Source organism: Saimiri boliviensis, chromosome 15 (genome assembly GCF_048565385.1).
Source record: "Saimiri boliviensis isolate mSaiBol1 chromosome 15, mSaiBol1.pri, whole genome shotgun sequence".
In the NCBI taxonomy this organism is placed as follows: domain Eukaryota; kingdom Metazoa; phylum Chordata; class Mammalia; order Primates; family Cebidae; genus Saimiri; species Saimiri boliviensis.
Genome location: NC_133463.1, coordinates 8,568,783 through 8,590,977, shown reverse-complemented (window position 1 = coordinate 8,590,977; position 22,195 = coordinate 8,568,783). Strand labels below are relative to the sequence as shown.

The 22,195-nt window shown below is 37.1% G+C and overlaps 1 protein-coding gene across 1 annotated transcript in view; it reads right to left on the bottom strand.

The window, feature by feature from the left end:
- The window catches only part of RP1 (RP1 axonemal microtubule associated), a 302,959-nt gene that overhangs the window by 81,749 nt on the left and 199,015 nt on the right, over positions 1-22,195 (bottom strand). Inside the window, exon 26 of the mRNA XM_074386610.1 lies at positions 9,430-9,593. Within this exon, the coding sequence (XP_074242711.1) occupies positions 9,430-9,593 (164 nt within the window). The remainder of the gene's footprint in view (positions 1-9,429; positions 9,594-22,195) is intronic.

Here is a 22,195-nt window from a genome sequence, read left to right as displayed (position 1 = left end):
CTTTTACTATCTGTTTCATTTTTTCTACTCTAATATTTATTGTTTTCTTCTTTCTGCTAACGTTGATCTTATTTTGTTCTATTTTTCTAGTTCCTTAAAGTGAATAGTTAGCTTATTTGAGATCTTTATTTTTTCACAATGTAGCTATTTACAGCTATAAACTTTCCTCTTGGCACTGCTTTTGTATCATGTAAGTTTTGGCATGTTATATTTATGTTTGTCTCAAGTTATTTTTTGATTTATTTTTTGACTCGATTATTGAGGAGTGTGTTTAATCTCCACGAATTAGTAAATTTTCCAATTTTCTTCCTGTTGTTTACTTCAAGTTTCTTACTATTGTAGTGAGAAAAGATACTTGATACAATTTCAGTCTTCTTGAATTTGTTAAGACCTGCTTTGTGCCCTAACATATAATTTATCCTGGATATTTTATTTGCCCTTGAGAATAATGTATATTCTGCTGCTGTTGGATGAAATGTTCTGTGTATGTCTGTTAGGTTCACTGGGTTTACAGTGTTGTTCAAACCCACAGTTTTCTCATCAATTTTCTATCTGATTATCTATCCATTGTTGAGGGTTGAATATCAAAGACCCTTACTATTATAGTATTGCTGCTTATTTCTCCTTTCACTTCTGTTGCTGTAAATGTGCTCACTTTATATATTTTGCTTCTCTATGTTGGGTATATAAATATTTATAATTGTTATATCTTCCTGGTAAATTATGTAATAATCTTCTTTGTTTCTTGTGAAAGTTTTGGACTTAAAGTCAATTTGTATGATAAAAGTATATTCACTCTTGCCCACATTTGATTATCATTTCATGGAAAGTCTTTTCCATCCCTAACTACATTATGTACGTCTTTAAAGCTAAAGTGAGACCCCTGTAGGCAGCATATTATTGGATCTTGTTTTTTAATCCATTCAAATACTGCACATCTTTTCAACAAAGAATTTAATCCATTTATATATAAAGTAATTATTGATAATTAGAAACGTATCCTTGCCATTTGGTTAATTTTCTGATTCATTATATTCCTTTATTCTTTTCTTCCTTGCTTATTGTCTTCCTTTGTAATTGATGACTTTTGTGTTGGTATTCTTTGATCTCTTTGTCTTAATCTTTTGTGGATCTACTGCAGGTTTATTCTTTGTGGTTAACATAAGACTTGCATACAATATCTTATTTTCACATCCTACTTTAAGCAGATAATTGAAATTTAATTGTCTATAAAAATAACTCACATCTAACATTTTATGTTAATGAGTGCAATTTATATTTTACATATTCCATATCTAATAGCAAGTTATTGTTGTTATAGTTATTTTTAATACGTTTTTAACTTTTCTACTAGAGTTGAAATGAGTTGTGCATCATCATAATAAAAATTGAAAGAATTCTGCCTTTGACTATATATATTTATTTCTATAGCAGGTTTCATACATTCATATATTTTGTGTTGTAATTAGTGTCCTTTCAACTTGATGAACTTCCTTTAGCATTTCTTGTAAGGAAGGTAAAGTTGTGATGAAGTCCTTCAGCTGTTTTATGGGAAGTCTTTATCTCTCCATTTCTGAAGGACAAGTTTCATGGGTACAGTATTCTTGGCGTGCAGTTTTTTTTTTCTTTTAGTGTTTTGAATGTATGATCCCACTCCTTCCTGGCCTGCAAGGGTTCTGGTAGAAATCCACTGATAGTCTTGTGGAGGCTTCACTGTATATGATGAATCATTTTTTTCTTTCATTGCTTTCAAAATTCTATTTGTCTTTGACTTTTGACAATTTAGTTATAATTTTCTTGGTATATAACATTTCAGATTCAACCTGTCTAGTGATCCTTGGGGTTCACAAATCAGAATGTCTATTTCTCTCCCCAAATTTATAAGGTTTTCAGGAAACATTTCCTTAAATAGGCTTTCTGTCCCTATCTTTCCTTCTTCTCCTTCTGAAATTCCATAATGCATATATTGTTTCACTTGATGGTGTCCCATTAACTAATAACCTTTCTTCAGTCTTTTTAATTATCTTGTTCTTTTTGCTCCTCTGACTGAATATTTTCAAATGACCTGTCTTTATATTCACTGATTCTTTCTTCTTCTTTATTGAGTCAAATGTTGAAGCTCTCTACTGAATTTTTCATTTTATTCATTGTATTCTTCAACTTCAGAATTTTAATTTTAAGGGTTTCTATGTCCTTGTTGAACTTCTATAATAGTTTTGATCATGCATTGCTTATCTAACTTCATTTAGTTGTCTACTTGTTTTTTTCTTCCTGAAGTTCACTGAACTTTTTAAAATGGATTAGTCTCAATTTCTTGTCAATCAGTTCCTAGATCTCCATTTCTCTGGGATCAGTTATGGGAGCTTTATTAGTTTTCTTTGGTAGTTTCATGTTACCATGACTCTTTGTGATCCTTATAGTCTTGCATTGGTGCCTATGCATTTAAGGAAGCAGTCAGGTCCTCCAGTCTTTACAGGTTCACTTTGGCAGGGAAAGACCTTTACCCATCAGCCCAGCCTGGGGATTTCGACAGAGCAGCTGGTAGCATTCACAGGTAGGTGAGGCTTTTTGTCAAGGTCTCTGATTGGGCAAGACTTCTGTGCATGCTCTGAAGTTCGTGGAATTACAAGGTGGTCTCTGCAACCAGTAGGTCTGCTGACCTGGTTTGTGGTCAGACAGAACTTCTGATTGGGCTCCTGGCAAAGTGGAACCACTGGCTGGGCTCCACATTTGCCTCTGGTTAGGCAGAATTACAGGCTGCTTTCCCTGATCAGGCAGTGCTTCTGGTAGGACTTATCATTAGGGAGGTCTATAAGCTGGGTTCCACAATCACCCCTAGTCAGAAACCTAACCTATGCTCTCTGGCCAGATAGTGCTCATGGCTGGTCTTCACATCTATGCAGGCTGAGCTTTGCAGTTGGGGTTAGCTGCAGCCTGGCTCTACAATTGGGAAGGGTCACAGGTTGTGTCCCACAGTTGGGCAGGGTTATTGGGTGGGTTGCCTGATCATGTAGAACTGTTGGCTTTGTTCCACAGTCAATGAGGACCTCTACTTGAGCTCTCAGGTTGGGAGAATCTATAGATTGTGCCCTGTGGTTTGGTGAGGTTATAGGCTGCACTCCATGATTGGGTGGGTTTGCTGTCTGAACTCCCTGCTCCACCAGGCTATGCTCCACAATTAAGCAAGGCCATAGGCTGGGTTTTATTGCCAGGTGGGGCTGTAGGCTAAACTTCACAGCTGAGAGGGGCCATAGACTGGGCTTCATGGTAGGCTGGATTGCTAGCCTGGCTCCCTGGTCAGGCAGGGACATAGGCTTGCCCCATAGTTGCTCAAGGTCACTGGCTGGGCTGTCTTCCCTAGAGGAATCACAGGCTGGGTTCCATGTCCTGGCAGAGACCCTCTCTGGGCTTCTTGGTCAGGCAGGGCTTACAGGATATGCTCCAGAGTCAGGCTGGGTCATTGGCTTGGCTCATTGCTCAGGCAGGGCTGTAGATTAGGCTCCATGGCTTGGCCTGACAACTGGCTTAGAACCAAGATAGGGAAAACTACTACAGACTGCATTATCTGGTCAGACAGTAACATTAGTTTTGCTCTATAGTTGAGCAGAGCCACTGACTAAGCTCTCTGATTAGTCAATGATAGTGATAACAGCAGGAATGCAGTGCTATTGCCAAGATCTGTGCACTGGTTGCTGTGAGCCCTGTCATGCTTCTTTGTTCCTGGCTGACCACATATAATCTAGCCCTGCCAATTCCCCCAGCACACCCTGTAGAGGAAAGCAGAAGTTAGTTTCCCATGAAGCACCCCAAAATGTTGAAAAAGCTAGATGCCCATCTAGAACTAGCTTGGTATAACGCCTTGCCAGCCTGAGGGAGAGATGACGCAGTCAAAGTATAACTGCTTCTCTTAATGAGACATTTTTGAGTTTCTGTGGGGTACATCAGCCGCACCCCCAGTTTATGGGGTTTTCACAAAGGCACTCTTCTCTGTAGATACTTGTTAGTTTGTCTTCCTTTGAGGAGTACTGAAACTGAGAAAATCCTATTCTGTCCTCTTGCTGACATAATCTGAACTGGGGTTTTTATTTCCGTAATTTATATTTTCCTTCCCTTAAATTCTATATTTAAGGGAAGCACCATTACTAACTTTTCTTAATAAGTATTTAGAAGTGAAAATTTGGTGAACCAGAAGTAGAATATGTCATTTTAAAAATATTTCTATTTTTGTGACTAAGGAAAAAGTTTAAGGTAAATTATCCCCAAGATCTGCCATCCACAGGAATATCACGTAAACAGGGAACTGCTTAGTAACACCACTCCTAAACTTCTGAATAAAGTCAATGTAAAATATTACCAACCTCCAAGTTTTAAGATTCCTAAAAAAAAGAAGGAAAGAAAGGAAAAGAAGATAAGGAAGAGGGCACGAAGGAGGAGAGAAAAGAAAAAATACATAAAGAATAAAATCAGAGTTGTACCAAACCAAAATGATATGCTAATACCCATTTAGCTAATGGCTAATAGCTTGTAGGTCCACATGGACATCTAACCTTTAAACACTGAAACGTCCCAGATAAACATTCTTGATATTACATGCTCACGGCCTTGCTCTAGCTCAGCTAATCTAGTCTTGTTTTCCTATGTTCCTCCCTCCTACTCCAGCCTCCAGACATTTCTACACATACCCCCATGCCAGCAATAGCCACCTACTAACCATCTGCCAAGTTGCCTTCCTGCCTTCATTCATCTGAAAAATTATCTTAAACCCCATCCCATCAGGAAGTCTACCACAATTTGTGGGCAGGATCATGAGAGTCAGCCTAAGGAGAATAATGATGAGTGTTTTATACTTTATATAAAGTGCATTAATGTTTAACTCTTTCAGTCTGCAGAGTTATATTGTAAGGTATTGTTGCACTCATTTTACAAAGGAGGAAATTGAAGCCTACAAATGTTAAGTGCTTTACCCATGTTTCCTTATACAGTAAAGGGCATGGTTGGAGCTCAAATATAGATCTTCTCATTGCTGCTGATATAAATTGTTTTTACAAAGGTAAAAATACATTATCCATTTCTATTCTAAGGCGCATAAGGGATATTCAGTGATTAGGCAAGTGCCTTAAGAGTTCACAATAAATATTAAACCTATTCATCTACAAAATTAATTGACTTTATACAATAGTAAATCAGAAGCAGAAAACGACTTTCGAGGAGTGAATAGCATAAGCACTAACTTTTTCCAAGCAACAGAGAATACTATTTAGCGTTTCAATTTGCAAAAATGCAATGAAAAGCTCAACTAAATCTCTGGGCAGGTTTATAAGCAAAACATATTCAGATAAGATACACAGGATGCCTTTATGATTTCCACAGAGTGAGAAGGTCCTCAAGAAAAATTCAGTGATGGATGCCCCCAAGATAAAGCAGCCAATATTAAACAAATGTCAGCAAAGTCATTCTTATTAAATTTTCATGTTTTCAACAGATATTCATGAGTGTCTAGTGTATGTTAGGCAATGAACAGATTCAAGGGTTAGCAACTTAACTAGGTCTAGTCCCTATTCTCTAGAAACTCCTCTCTGCCTACTCGCTCCAACTTTCTGCCATAATGAATTTTGCTCTCAATTTTGCCTTGGTTGCTTTCCTGAGGATGTCTCATTTCCTTCGTCTTGGTTCTCAGTGATATTCCAGATGCAACCATAGAGCTGAACTCTACAGTCTCTAGAGGGTAGATATCAAAATTGCTGCAAAGCCACTGACATCATTTTGCAAGCCCTTTTTGAAACTAGAATCCTCCTCTTTTATGTAGTCCTACAATCAGGTTCCTCTTTAAGGCCTATGATTAGGTCAGAAGAATATTACAGTTACCCTACATTGTCACCTACCATGTGAACCAGTTATGTAAAAGGATATTTTTACCGTTCTGACAATAATAAGATAGTCAATGTCTCAAGAGCCACTTGGATGATAGCTCTTATATTCCAAGGAGTTGGTCACATGACATAGGCTGAAACCCAAATTTATATTGGGCCAGTTTTATTTATCTTCAGCAGTTTATAGAAATCATGGAAGATTTCATGGAGAAATAGAAACTTCAATTAAAAATAAAATATGATCAAGATAAGAAGGACACAGCAGGATTTCTGAAATGGCAGACTGAGGCCCTCCATAAATCCAGTGCTGGACAAAAAAATTACTGAAATGAAATTATCTAGAACTTTGAAAATTAATCGAAAAAAAAAAGAAGAGGATTATGTAACAAATAATAAATATTCTACATAAAAAAAGAAAGAAAATTAATCGAAGGCTTGTAACTACTTGAGGAGCATTTATTCAATGAAAACTATGAACGTTGGTAGGAACATAAAAGTTTGTGTATTGTACCTTGATCTACTCCCTTCCACTCTCCCCAACTCCACCATAGTCTTGAAAATTGGCCACCTTGCAACCACAGTAACTATGAAACCAACAATAAGGTGATCTACGCCTAAAGACAACATAGTAAAATTGTTGAAAGCCAAAAACAAGCAGATAATCTTTAAAGCAGCAGGAGATAAATAACTTATTATATGTACAGGATCTTTAATAAGATTAACTCCTCACTTCTCATCAGAAACCATAAAAGCCATAAAGAAGTAGAATGACACAAAGTGCTGAAAGAAAAAAGTCTGTTAACCAAGACTTAGATATGTAAATTAAGACTTTATCAGATAAACGAAAATAGAGAATTCATCACTAGCAGACCTGCCCTATAAGAAATACCAAAGGGAACTCTTCAGGCTGATTTGAAAGGACACTAAGGGGTAACATAAATCCATACCAGCAAGAAAGTTAAAAGATAACTCAAAAATGGGAGAAAAAATGGTAAAACATATATATGATAACAAATCATATTCAGAATACATAAAGAACTCTTAAACCTATTAATGAAAAGACAAATAATCCAATTAAAAATGGGCAGAGCATTGCTTCTCAGCCTTTTGGCAAAGATCAAGTATAAAAATGGAAAAGTCATTTGAATAGATATTTTTCCAGCGAAAACACACCAATGGCCAATAAGCATATGAAAAGGTGCTCAATATCATTAGTCATTAAGGAAATACATGGCAAAATCACAATAAGATATCACTTCACATCTGCTAGGATGGTTAGAACAAGAAAGCAGATAATAACGAATGTTGATAAGGATGTGGATAAAGACGAAACCTTGTACATTGTTGGTAAAAATGTAAAAATGGTGCAGCTACTTTGGAAAATATTTTGGCAGTTCCTCAAAGTGTTAAGCATATGATTAAGAAATTCTACTCCTAGGCATATATCCAAGTTTATGTGTTAAATGATAGTGAAATGATAACATGTTCAGACAAAAACTTGTACATAGATGTTCATAGCTGCATTGTTCACAACAGCTGAAAGTGAAAACAAATCAAATCTGTATCAACTGATAAATGGATAAACAAAATGTGGTTCATCCATATATATAATAGGATATTATTTAGCCATAAGAAAGAGTAAAGTACTGATACATGCTACAACACTGATTACACCTAAAATCAGCATTCCTTACGCTAAGCAAAAGAAGTCAGACGCAAAGACTCCAAGTTGCATGATTCCATTTAAATGAAATGTCCAGAACAGGCAAATGTATAGAGACAAAGAGTAGATTACTGGTTTCCTAAAGCTGGAAAAGAGGAAAATAGAGAGTTTCTGCTAATGAGTACTGGACTTCTTTTTAGAGTGATAAAAATGTTCTAAAATTAGATTGTGGTGATTGTTTAGTAAATTCACAAGGTTTTACACTTTAAATGTGTGAATGTTAATTATCTTGATTTGATCATTATACAATATATGTATGTATTGAAACATCACAATGTACCCCAAAATTATATACAACTATATGTCAATTAAAAACAACTTCAAAACATAAAAAAATTAAAAATGGATGAATGTTATGATATGAATATTAGGGTGAATTATATTGCAAACAAGCACTTTTAATAAGAAATGAAGACAACTTCCACTGATCCACAGCCATGTACTCTAACTTTCACAAAGAAATCGATAAATTTTAATTAAAATTATTAAATATGTCATATGGCAAAAATAGATAACATGATTTGGGATGTAGTAATGATTTAATGACCTTTAAAATTTTACAATTGTTTCCTATGTCTTTGCAGGCAATGTGTTATGTAAATCAGATATTTTTACAAAGTAGTTTGTCAAAATGGATCAAGAGTAATACCATTTCTCAGAATTTGTCATAAGAAAATAGGTAGCTTTGGTTTGAAAAAAAAAAAGATGAAGAAGAAAGCTAAGGTTAAAAGTATGTTCAGCCAGGTGTGGTGGCTCACGCCTGTAATCCTAGCACTTTGGGAGGCCAAGCAGGGTGGATCACAAGGTCAGGAGTTTGAGATCAGCCTGGCCAAGATGGTGAAACCCTGTCTCTACTAAAAATACAAAAATTAGCAGAGCATGGTAGCATACACCTGTAACCCCAGCTACTCAGGAGGCTGAGGCAGAAGAATCGCTTGAATCTGGGAGGTGGAGGTTACACTGAGCCAAGATCATGCCACTGCACTCCAGACCGGGTGACAGAGTGAGACTCTGTCAAAAAAAAAAAAAAAAGTTATGTTCACTGCAGCATTATTTGTAGTAGTAAAAACTTGGAAGCCATTTAAATGTCCAACGACACCAAAGTGTTCTATTTATCCATAGTACATACCTCGATATTTAATCAATAAAAAATTGTAAATAGGAAGACTATGTAGCTCCTTGCATAAATGACAATGTTGTATGTAAAACAGGTTGCTACAAAATTGCCTAGGTAATACAATCTCAACAGCAAACATGTATTGAGCATTTCAGACACTACACAAAGGGTTAATTAATTTAATCCTCATTCTAACCCCTCTGAAGTAAAGATTATTGAGGAAAGTGAGGCACAGAAGGGTTAAATCACATGTCCAGGTCACCATGCTTATAAATGGCAAAGTCAGCATTTGAATCTTGACCCTTGAGTCTTTAGCCCATATCTTAGTCATTAGGCTGCACCACCTTCCCATCATACCATCATGCTTCATCATACGTGTTAGTGTGCTTGTGGAAAACGTGTGTGGACAGATATTCAAACACGGAAATACTCGACAACAGGATTAGTAGTAAAATTTTCCACTATATTTTTTAATGTTCTAAAATGCATGTACCTTTTTGCCTTTATACAAATAAAAAATGAAGAAGAAACAAAAATCTTATGTCCCTGTTGTTATTACTGTTTCCCAGCTCCCGTGGGATAAAACATTCCATGTATACCAAGAAAATTTAATGCAAATGTAATACCAAAAGAACAACAAAAAAATCACTCTGTTTCCTCTTTGGGAATGTATATCACAATATCTCTTAGTAAACAAGTTATAGCCATATCATTCTTACCTTGAATATATCTGCAGTGTTAGGGTTAAACAGCTGGTGTTTCCCAGATCCCAAAATAATAGGACCTGAACATTTTGTTTCTCCATAGACATAAAGGAACACTGTTGCTGTGGTACCAGCATTTTCATGATCCCCAGTGACAATGGTCACCTTCCAGTCTCCATCTGTAAAGGAAAATGGAAATTAATATAAAATGATAGAGGAAAAACATATTAATATTAGGAAAATAAGGATTCTTACTAAATCTACATGGTTATGAAATGAATAGCTTGTGGAATCAAGTACTACAATAATTGCTTATCACAGATTTCCTCCTTGAATGCCTGCAGATGAAAAAAGTTTTGGAAATATTGTAACTTCATTACAAAACAAAATAGCAGTGGGCTTTTGAGAACAATACATATTTTGGGCAAAACAACAAAGTTGGAGGCATTTAGCACTAAGTGTTTAGTTGAAATACTTAGGAAAATGACTCAAATTTGGGGATGGGAATGGATGTCAGACATCCTGACATCCATCTGTGCTAGAGGAGAGCCTTATCAAGCTGGACTAGTAACAGTTTGGTGATCCTAGCAGAAAAATGCTAAGGATGTAGGAGACATAAAAACAAGGCAAAAAAAGAGCTAACTTTCTTTTTCATGAAAAATTGCCAGAGTTCCCTGAGAGTTGGAACAAACCAACAAGTAAGGAGGAAAATACTGTACCAGATAAATAGGTCCTGGCAAAAGGAGTTGGGCTTGGGGAAGGAGGATGAAGAAAAGACACGTTTGAAATAGAGAAGGCAATGCATCATGCAGACAGACGAGATCATCGGGCTTCCTGCTGCGGTGATGCTGAGAGCACAGAAAGGCTGAGACAAGCAGAGCATGACAGGAACAACTTTGAAAAACATCTATGAGTTGTTTTATGGTTAGCTTAGTTAGAAAGACAAAATAAGTCTTCATTTTATTATTTTGTGCACTTCTTTGGGAAACTACACCATCATCCTGCAGCAGTGAATCCCTCTCACCCTGAGTCCACACCACACAGCCAAGCACAGCAAAGGACAGAGTCCTGCCAGTGGGAACTCTGTGCAGGGTGTGCACCTCTGCTCATCACAGGCTGTCCCTGGGGTGCACGGGCGATCTGAAGATGTTGTTACTGTTGTTTTCCAAGTCTCCATAAACCTACTACCTTGTGAGCATTTTTCATATTTCCAAAATGTGATTAAAACCACACTACTCTGCCCACCAAGTTCTCAGAAATTCTTCCATTAAGATGTGACTTTCCTTTCAAAACAACAATACTGCTCCCCACCCGCCACTGTCCGTGTATCAACTGAAACATCATTTAAAGATCTCTAAACAGTTTGGTGAAACTTACATTGAGTAAATTTTGCATAATGTCATCTTTGTTAAGAAAGATGGAGCCAGTATCTCAGTGCCGAAGCCAAAGGGCAGCAGAACTCAAAAGGGTGCACTCTGCGACTTCTACCTTGCAGCCAGCCAGCTTGCAGGAACTACAGCTCATGTGGGAAAATACGAAAGATGCACATCTAAAACTATAATCCCATTGAGAATCCTGTCATAATTTGATTCTGACAGAAAACCTCACCCACTGTGCTTTGATGTATATATCAAGAAGTTAAAGGATCTCTTTCCTTTTTTGTAGGTCTTCTGTCTTACTTCATCCATATCTCCTTCCCTGGTCATCTGGCCTGCTCTCATGCTATTATGGGGAGAGGGACAGGAATAAGTTTGCATAGAGGCTTGGATGTCTTGTTTCCTAAAATAGAGGCAAATAGCAAGAAGCCACTGATTCATATAATATGTCTGTGTTCCTCCTTTCTGGAATTAGCATGTCACCATGACATAGGCCTTAAGGGTGGAATAACTAATGAAACATCTTCTGCAGTTATTTCTATTCACTTTTGAGTTTTCCTAAGCATATTTTTTCTTTTATGAAACTGGAAAAAAAATAAATTTTACATGTCATGCTTTAAAAATCTAATCACTTAACTTCTCTAAGAATGCTTCACTACCTAAAATACAAAATAGTTGAGAGCAGTTGTAGAAAATAACATAGAGGAACATTCTGAGTCTCTATTTAAATTAAAAGTTCCACTGCCCTCTGAAATAAATTTATTTATAACAGGGCTAAAAATATGCTTACAGTCTTTGTCTTGCTTGTATCCATGCCAAAATTACAAGTATTTGTCTGTAATTTTCTATTGCAAAAGCTTTTTCACCGAAAAAATCAAAAGAATACAACTTTGAATATTTTACCTATATGTTTCTTTCTTTTTTTTTTTTTTTGCCTTATAGCTGTTGTCTATTCAACTCCAAGGACTAATATCAAAAAAATGCTGTCATCTGGTAATCCTTTTGGAAAATTACTTCTATTAGAGCTTTCAAAAGATAAAAGAAAATTCCATGTAACTGAAGTCCAAATATTTATCTTGCATTTACCAATGTTTTGAAGGTTTATGAAAAGTTTGCTGACTATGCAATAAGCCATTACTGACAATCTACCTCAGACTGTGCCCTTTCATTCTCTTTTCCATGCTTAAATTGAGACATACTATAAAAATGTCTTTCACTTAAATAAACCCTACTGTAGATAAAAGAAAAGTTTCTTGGAAACCACATCCTTAAAAGGCTTTTGTGTTAAAAATACTTTTAAAGTAGTTTAGATACACTCTATGATCTCCAAATATTTCATAATAAATTCAGATTTCTTCTTAACAATGAAGTAAAGCCTAACAGGATCTTCCACATTTACAATGAGAAGTATGTGCTCGGCCACTTCCATTCTCACGTAACTAGCTGCAATTAGTATACGTACAACTGACCTAGAGAATTCCAAACTTCAGCCTACAGTTGTTCCTCAGTATCTGTGAAGGACTGCTTCCAGAAACTCCCATAGATACCAACACCAACAGATACTCAAGTCCCTGATATACAATGGTGTAGTATTTCCGTATAACCACACACATCCTTTGCATACTTTAAATCATGTCTAGATTACCTCTAATACCTAATACAATGTAAATACAATGTAAATAGTTGTTGTAATGTATCTTTTAGGTGATAATGACCAGAAAAAAAGTCTGTATGTGTTCAGTACAGACACAACCTTCCTTTTTAAAAATATTTTTATCTGCTGTTGGCCGAATCTTACGAATGTAGAACATCAACTGTAATGCGGGCCAACAACTGGAATTAAATTAATATCTGTTGGCAAGTTGACTTACAGATACTGTGTCCACATTATGCACAAGCATTGTCTTTAACATTCAAGAGACTGTAAGGGAACATGTGAGCTCAATGATCAAATCAAACGTACGGAATTTACTAATGATTCACTAGCAAGACACAGGATAAGCATTCTTCCCTTGCAGAGATCATAGTCCAGGGGTTGACAAACTATGGCCCATGGGCCCAATCCAGCCTGCCACCTCTTTTGTAATTAAGTCTCATCGGAACAAAGCCAAGCTCATTTGTTTGTGTATCATACATGGTGCTTTCACACTACAACAGCAGAGTTGAGTAGTGCAACAGACCGCGTGGCCTGAAAAGCCTAACCCAGGCTCATCAGTTGGCAGCAGCTCTTCAGATGTCTGCAACTGCAACACTAACTAACATCGTGTGAGAAGCTCCAAGCAAAAAATCACCTAGCTGAGCCATGTCAACCCACTGAAAGGTGAAGGATAATAACAAATTATTGTTTTAAGCCACTGAGTTTGAGGGTGGTTTTTCACACAGCAACAGATAACCAAAACAGCTGCTGAAAGCATTTCACAGATAAGCGCTCTCCATTATCTTTCTACTTATAAATACCATTAGATTTTTATCAGGATGTCTAGTTATTAGCATGTATGCAAGGGGATTTGACTGAGTCACCTCTTTCATGTATCCCAGGTAGAGGTAAAAAATAGATTGCAGACCTGTCATTAACTGTTTCCTTCCCAACGTTTTCTTACCAATTGGAAATGTATTCTCAGGAAAGCATGGGAGAGTTATTTTGGTGAGCAAAGTTCCTACAGCTAGTGAAATTCAATAGCCCTTCCTTAGATCGTAACATTTTTTTTCTTTACATAATTCTGTGTATTCTGTTACAGGGGTTACATATATTTGACTTTGTCGTTCAGAAAATTAACCCTGTTGTTGAATATAGAAACATCTGTGTCTAGACATGTTTTCAGTTACTTGGCAACTACCCACTGAATACTCAAAGAAAAGCAGGGAGGATGCATGTAAATTAAGCTTTTACATGCAATTAGTAGTTGGGCATACTGACACACATCTGCTTAAGTCGCTGCAGTGCAATCATAAAAACGATAGGACAGTCTGCTTTGCCTCGTTGGACAGCAAATGTGGTCACATGACTCTTACCCTGACAGAGTAGGACACAGGAAGATTCAGTGAAAGCAAAAAAACCTAGTCTCTCTGCAGACTGCAGCCTCTCACTTCCCTGTCTATAATAATCAGGGGTAGATTGAGACAGCCCAAAAAGACCAAGATCCCTGTGCATGAAATGTTTGTTTGGCTCTTATTTGGAGCAGCTGAGTGTTGTGGCAGGGAAAAAATGGAGGAGAACTGCAAGTGATTTGGGGGGATAAAGCTCAAAAGTTGAATAGATCCACCCCCAAAAAAGCCCTGTGAGAATACCCCAGATTTTAGGTGGTGAGGAGAGGTCAGAATAAATAAAACTTTCTCTATCATTACATCCATGCTGACGTAACATTACATATAGGTTGGTATGCCTGTCAAATGTTTAACCTAGCTTTTACAATATTGATGCCCACTGCCCATAACACCCACCTCCAAGTAGCCACTGGCCCCTCTACAGCCTCCCTCTCACACAGTGACATTCCCTGTGCCAACCTTCGGCTATCCCGAAAGCCTCTGTTCTTCCTCCAGGACTTGGACTAAAATCTTTCAGCCAAAATGTCCTCTCTTTCACCTCTCTCTTCACTTATTTGGGGAACATCTTAGTTCAAACGTCACCTCCTCTAAGAAGCATTAGTAAACATTCCTCCCTGTAACCAGAATGAACCACCCTCCCTCTCATGTCTATACTGGACCCTGGCACACTTCAATCTTTGGACATGCAAACAAGTGCCTTGACAAATCTGGACACTCCCCATCCAGATTGTAAGCCCCTGAATGGCAAATTTTGGCCTTAAATTTCTCCGTATTCCCAGTGCCTAGTGTAATACTTAGCACATAACAGCCTTTCAAAAAATGAATAGGTGATTTATAAAACATTTTAGGATACATTAAAATGTATTTTGAAATGCTTCCTTCCCAACGTTTTGCCCCAACGTTTTGAATATCTTGAAGGATATTCAAGATACTATTAAGATTGTTTCAGCACAATATATATTTTTAATTAACAAAAAACAAGTCCTTCTGATGATGCGTCATTAGTGTTGTTTTTCATACAAAGGACAAGGACATTGTTATTTGCCTCATAATTGATCTTATTAGCACAAAGATAATGGAAACAAATATCGACCTTGTATGATCCACATTTTCAAGGTCATGTAAATATATTTAAATGAGATTTAGCAAAGATACTGTAAACAAGACAGATTACTTTATTCTTATTTTTATTAATTTTATCTCCAAATAATTCTATGTATATAAATTCACTAGTCCTTCAAAATACAACCTCATAAGAGGATCATGAGATTTTTTTGAATTTTTAAGTGCTTTATAAATATTTTTATTCTTTCCAGAGACAAATATCATTAATCCTATTATACACGTAAAGCAATAGAGAAATTCTGTGCTGACTACCACAGGAGTTGGGACAAATTTGACACAGAATTAGAAACAGTTATGCTTCCTAGAATAAAATGGTTTCAAACAGTACTCAATTTTCTCCAATTTAAGTCCAGGAAACAACCATAAAATATTATCAGAAATGAATCTGTTACCTATTTCATCTGATATTGGTCTAGGATGAATCTCTTGCTAATCCTGTGATTATTTACCACCTATTATTGTGTGATGTAGTAAAGGACACTCCGCTTTACAGGGCTGAATAGAGAAGACCAAGAAGAGTGACAGAGTCAGCCGACAGGGTGGGAAGTGCTTGCCGCCGTCCAAACACGTGCACAGTGGGACTGCAGCCACCGCGCTTGAGACACAAGTGAAAAATACAGTTTAAAAGCTGATATTTTTTGGATACGTAAGATGTACTAGGCTCTGGCAAGGTACTTTATAATTATTTAATTCTTACGATAATCCTAAAAGTTTCTACTATTACCTACATTTTATAGGAAAGAAACCGAGGCATAAGGAAATACAGTGATTTCCCAAGCCATGCAGTGAGTAAGTGGTGCAGTCAGAATTCAGAATCTGTGCTGCTAATCAGAACACGCAGTAGCCTCCTGCACGTGACAGCCTGTTCTATCACGATTCAGGTCGGACAATTATACTTCAGTGCAGTTTACCAGGCATCCCCTGCCTCTCTATTTAGGACATTCAACTGCACCTCAAATCTTGACCCTTAACAGGGAGGAGAGTGTGACAGTTAAATACCAAATTCTTGTCAGGTGCCCTAGGTTCCCTGTGACCATTTTGACCTGGATTCTAACAGCTCAGCCTTGGCATTTCCACCCAGTCCTTATCCCAAATTCCCTCCCAGTGTGTCCTTGATACTTCCTGCCAAACCTCTTCCACATCCCATTGCCTCTTTAATCACTCACTTTATCTTGGCTTACATGGAAACCTTGACTTGCCTTCCTTTGACTACAGTCAGCCCTCGGTGTTTCAGGGAGATTAGGTCCAGGACTCCCCTCATATCAAAATGCAAAGATGCTCATGTTCCTTATAGAAAATGGCATAGTTGGTCAAGAATAGTAGCTCACATCGTAATCCCAGTGCTTTGGCAGGTCAAGGTGGGAGGATCAAGCCCAGCCTGGGCAATGCAGTGAGATCTTGTCTCCACGATACTTTTTTTGAAAAATTAGCTGGGTGCAGTGGCATATGCCTGTAGTCCCAGCTACACGGGAAACAGAAGCAAGAGGATCCCTTGAGGCCAAGAAGTCAAGGCTGCAGTGAGCTATGATCATCCCACTGTACTCCAGCCTAGGTGGCAGAGCAAAATCCTGTCTCTAAAAGACAAACTAACCAAAGAAAAACAACACAATGGCACAATATTTGCATATAACCTATGCACATCCTCCCATATACATTAAATCTTTAGATTACTTATAACTAATACAGTACAAATACTATAAAAATAGTTGTTAATATTTTTTAAATGTGTATTACTTTCTGTTGTTATATTATTATTTTTTATTGTTTGGGTTTTTTCTGAAACTTTTCGATCCGTGGTTGATGGAATCTGGGGATATAGGACCTGCAGATGCGGAAGGCTGACTGCACTTGCTAACAATTCCTGAGTGCGTTGTGTCCCAACATCCTAAGCCATCTACTAGGTTCAAATCTACTTTCAGACCCACATTACTGTATACTGATCATTAGGAGAGCAATTCATGATCCTCAATATATTTAGAGTCTAAGTCTTGGCCTACATATGCAGGTCTATATGAGCCTATCCACTACCAATTCTACTGCTCTCATTATCTATTCCTGCATAACAAACCATCCTAAAACTTAATGGCACAAAACAATGACAGTCACTTCTTATGCCATTGAAACTACAGCTTGGTTCAGGCTTGGCATGGAATGATTATCTCTGCTCCACATAGTATCAACTGGGCAGTTCAACTGCGGCCAGGAGGATTTGCTTCCAAGATAGCTCTCTTAATGTGACTGGCAAGGTGGTGCTGGCTGCAAGCACAGCCAGGGGTCAGAGCAGTGGCCTTTGTTCCTTTCCATGCAGACTTCTCCATGTGGTCCAAGCTTTCTCACAGGAAAGTGGCTGGAGTCCAAAGACTAACATTCCCAGAAAGTAAGCCACACAGGAGTGGTATCATCTTTTGACCTAATGGTGTACAGCAAAAATGTCACTTAGCATGATTTCTGCTTTGCACAATTAGTCAAGACAGTTTCAAATGTCTGCCTAGGCTGAGTCCACCCTTTGATGAGTTCAGAAGAGCACAGAAAATGCTGTAGTTGCAGACAATTTTTAGCAAACAGTCTCCCACATTCTCCTTCCCAGTCTCCACACTTCTCTGCACACTTTTCCAGCAGAAACACTATTTTCTAGGTCAGCAGTTCTCAGCTGTGTGTGAGTTTGCCCCTTGGGGACATTTGTTGCTGTCTGGAGATATGTGTGTGTGTGTATATATATACTTTTTTTTTTCTTTTGTTGTCAAAACTAGGTGTGTGCTGTTGCCATCCAGTGGGTGGGTTTAACCCAGGAAAGCTGCTAAACATCCTGTGGTATTTATGAGTCCCCCACAACAAAAAATTATCCAAACTGTAATGTCAGTAGTCCCAAAGTTTAGAAAACTTGCTTCAGATTAATAAGACACACCCTGATTGGGTACGTCTATTTCACCCCAAACTATCCTATGCTTTCTACGAATTATTTATAAACACAAAGTGGTTGAGGAGTAGGCTTCTGATGGTGATGCTTCTGCATAGCTGTTAGATATTTTAAGATGCTGAGTGTAACGTATTACTGTTTCAGTGTCAAATCCATCCCGTTCCACTGCTATGTTAAGTTATGAGTATCTTGTCTCAAATCAAAAGAAGGGTGTGAACCAATGTTCTAGAATCAAACAAAAGTTAAACACTAGCTATTTAATGTAGAGAGCAAATGAAGCTAAAGCCAAGCCAGGGCATGGGTAGCACTGCATTGTCTTCCTGGTTGCTCACTTAATGCTTCCTGGCATGCCCATGCCAAAGGTTTTAGGCACCAAACAGTAAGTAACAGCAACATCTGGCCTCTGCTAGGAGAATTCCTCTCAGCTCACCCTCTCTCCTTTTGATTCTAAACTTGTTCACAGGTAGACTTCCCTTTTCTCACTTAACCCTGCTGGAATTTGTTAACCTAGTTTCAGGCTCTAGATGTTGGGACTGACAAGGCAATCCTGAAAATGGTTCCTTTGGCATCTCAGCTTCACAAATTATGCACACCCATCTGAGACACTGATTCCTGAGGCCTGTCCAAGCTCCCCGGTAACAGAGTGTGTCTTCCTACGCAGGAAATGAAACTGACACAACAGGTAGAAGGCTCCTACACAAGAGGTAGGCTGTCACCTTGTTATTGTCCACACCACTACAGGAAATGGTACCCTGAAGGATCAGAGTAGAAGGCAATACAAAGCCATCTATAGTTGATTCAGAATGCATGATGATGTCATAGAATGTTTTATGTTCTTAATCATGTTTAGCTGAGACTAATCATTAAATTTAATTTTCTTTCTTTGAGCACACACTATTTGGACAGTGAGGCCAGCCAAGCATGTATAGGCATCAGAATCGAGAAGAGAGAAAAAATGTCTTAATCTTTACCACAGATAATCCACCAAATTGTTAAGGATCATACTACAAAGAGTTGGCATTGCCTATAAATAAATAAGTGCTCCAGGAATTTTTAAATCCCTCAAGTCAGAAATCCTTCAGTGCACACAGGAAGCTGAGTCATTAAAATGAAACCATTTTGTATAATGGTTAAGAGCTAAGTTCCAATATCGGTTCTTACATTTACTAATTGCTTGATTGAGGACAAAGTTCTCACACTTCTGAGCCACAGTTTCCTAAGATGGTATTTTCTTTCTTGCTTTTTTTGAGACAGGGTCTTGCTCTGTTGCCCAGGCTGGAGCGCAGTGGCACTATCTCAGCTCACTGCAACCTCTGCCCCCTGGGTTCAAGCAATATTCCTGCCTCAGCCTCCCTAGTAGCTGGGATTACAGGTGTGTGCTACCACACCCAGCTAATTTTGGTATTTTTAGTAGAGACTGAGTTTCACCATGTTGGCCAGGCTGGTCTCAAACTCCTGACCTCAAGTGATACAATTGCCTCGGCCTCCCAAATTGCTGGAATTACAGGCATAAGCCTTCATGCCTGGCCCTGAGATGGTATTTTAAAAGCCATTTCACTATAATACAATGAGACTCTGGAAAAATTACAAAAAAAAATTGTTTTTAGTACATTATCCTAATCTCAAGGAAGTAAGAAAAATTATCCACAGCATATTAATAATAATGATGAAAGGGGCCACTAGCTGAAAGTGAGTGGTGTGCACTCAGCAAACAAGAAGGCTGGGACTGCAGGTGTGATGGATGCCAACACTCCAAGCCAGGAGAATAAGCAGTGATGGCCACACAAGGGCGGGAGCAGGACCTGAGACTTTTGAAGGAAGCCAAAGGGGATTCACCCTTAGTGAAAGGCTGGGCTCCACCTAAGAGGTGGTAAAAGGGGCTTAGCAAAAACCCAACCTGTCCCCACAAAGGTCCTGGGTGAAAAAAGAATAATATAAACTATAACAACAATAATAATCTCCCCTAACACTTAAAAACACCCTTTCACTTGGATCAGAAATAAGGCCGAAAGCTAAATCTAGCTTAGTAAGTTAAAAAAAATATGTAACAAAATGAATCCAAAAATACAGAAGATAAATACTCTCTCATGAACACATTTTTAGTGACCAGGGACAGTGGGCAGTGAAAATCAGTCCCTCTAAAGCAAGAACAGTACAGTCTCTGAAGTCTAACCACTCGCGTTCAGATTCTAAATCTGTGTGACTTTAGGCAGGTTATAAAAACCTCTATTTCCTTTAGTTTAATCACCTGTGAAGAGGAATAATAATGCAACCTACCCCATAGGGTTATTGTGAAGATGAAATAGATACATTTATCTGGAACACTTAGACTACACAACAAATAATATACACATTCACTGTTAATGTTAGCATCACTGCTTCTATTCCATGCTGTTCCAGGGATCTAGACAGCATATTAGAACAAGAAAAGGTGTCATTATTCACATATGATAGGGCCTTCACACATCATTCAAATTGTATCTTGAAAAAAATTTCTTAGAATTATAATTTAATTTTTTTATTATAGAATTAATATAAATTTATTGCAAATAATGAGAGAGTTTAGCATAGTGGCTGGATATAAGAGCAATATGCCAAAGGCCCTGAGAACAATGAGGAAATTCAATCCAGTAATGGATACTGAAAATATTCTCTCATAACCAGGTTCGTCTAACTCATTAATGTAGTTAGTTTTGCTATGAAGAATGATTTTACCTATATGAATTATAAATATTTAGGATTATATAAGATGTCAAGGTTTAGAAAACATGTCCTGTATGATTATGGGAATTCATTAAACATGGCTAAGAGTTAGTAATGGTACATAATTGTATTTAGTGTTAATCACCTCAAAATGAAAGAAAAATTATCTTGAGTCCTTCTTTTTCCTTTTCTCCTTTAAATATGGTCTACTTTCTTCCCCCTGAAGCTACATAGAAAGGCATAAATGACATACATGTGCTTCATATACTTTCAAAATCTAAGACTTATGTTTGCTTTTCAACACTCTTAACCACAATGTAACGCTGCCTCAATAGATTCGACTGCTGAACCTCTCAAGGTTCTTTCCATGCCATAAATTAGCTCATCCACATAACTCTGAGACCACTGTATTTCCAGAATCATATCCTAAGGAATATTAAAGGTTGCATTCTTCAGAATTTAAAAATGAAATAACAGAGGACCATTCGCAATGACAGTGCCTCATGAACTAACTAAACTCATTAGTGTCTGACTAATCCACTTTTGAACTATAAAAATATATTTTTTAATTAGGCCATAAAAATTAAGACAACAGAAATAATTAATTATAAGCAAGTATTCTAAAATAGCTTATTTTAATCAAATTGCACTTGATGAAGTTTATCTAACAGAGTCCCAGCTCAACACACCTTCTTTGTACATGGCAACTTCATGTTTGACATCACTGTGTTGATTACATGGCTGACATCATTGACAAAGGACTTCTGATTTAAGCCTTAATTATAGACTCCATTTTAAAACTATTAGCCTTTATTACCCACATATGCCCCACCAAGTTCTGGTATTAACGGATAATATTTCTACTTAGAAGGTTATTTCAAGCCTTATTATTTGATGATTTACTGTAAGACACAGACCTCTTGAGGTCCCTTAAAATTATTAAGAAATTCTGGAACATTAGTAAAATTATGACCATACTAAGAGTCTGACACATGAACAGACTTTTTCTTATAAAATAAATAACAAAAACTAAACTAAAACACAATTCATAATAAAAATAGATGAAAATGCTAGTTTAAGCTTAAACTGTTTATGTCTGAGTAGCCATCTTCCTCATAACAGGATTTCATGAAAAAAATAATGTTAGCACTAACTTTTGAGTAGAGATGTGTTAACCTGGTATGCATATTAGAAAACAGTATTTATCCATTTCATTCAGATCAACTTTAAAATGTAACATATTAATACTATAATTGCAGATTGATTTAAAGAGGATCTAATAGAAAAAGATAATTACAAAAGACTTTAAAAGAAAACTAAGAAAAATATGCAGATGTTTTTTAAAAGTACAATTAAAAGAAATTAATATAATTTAACCATTTGGAAAATAATTACTTTCCCCATACATTTAAATTATTGAAGGGAAGCATTAAAGAAAAAAAGCATTTGGGGCTAAAGTTGCTGTTAGTCTCTTCATCAACTATAACTTAATGCTTATTCCTGTGTTCATTTTAAGTATTTTTCAATCAATAGTTAAACTCAATAAGAATGTACTATAAAAAATGTGTAAGGTTGGTAATCTTGAAACAGAAATGGATTATTGCAGATGATTAAA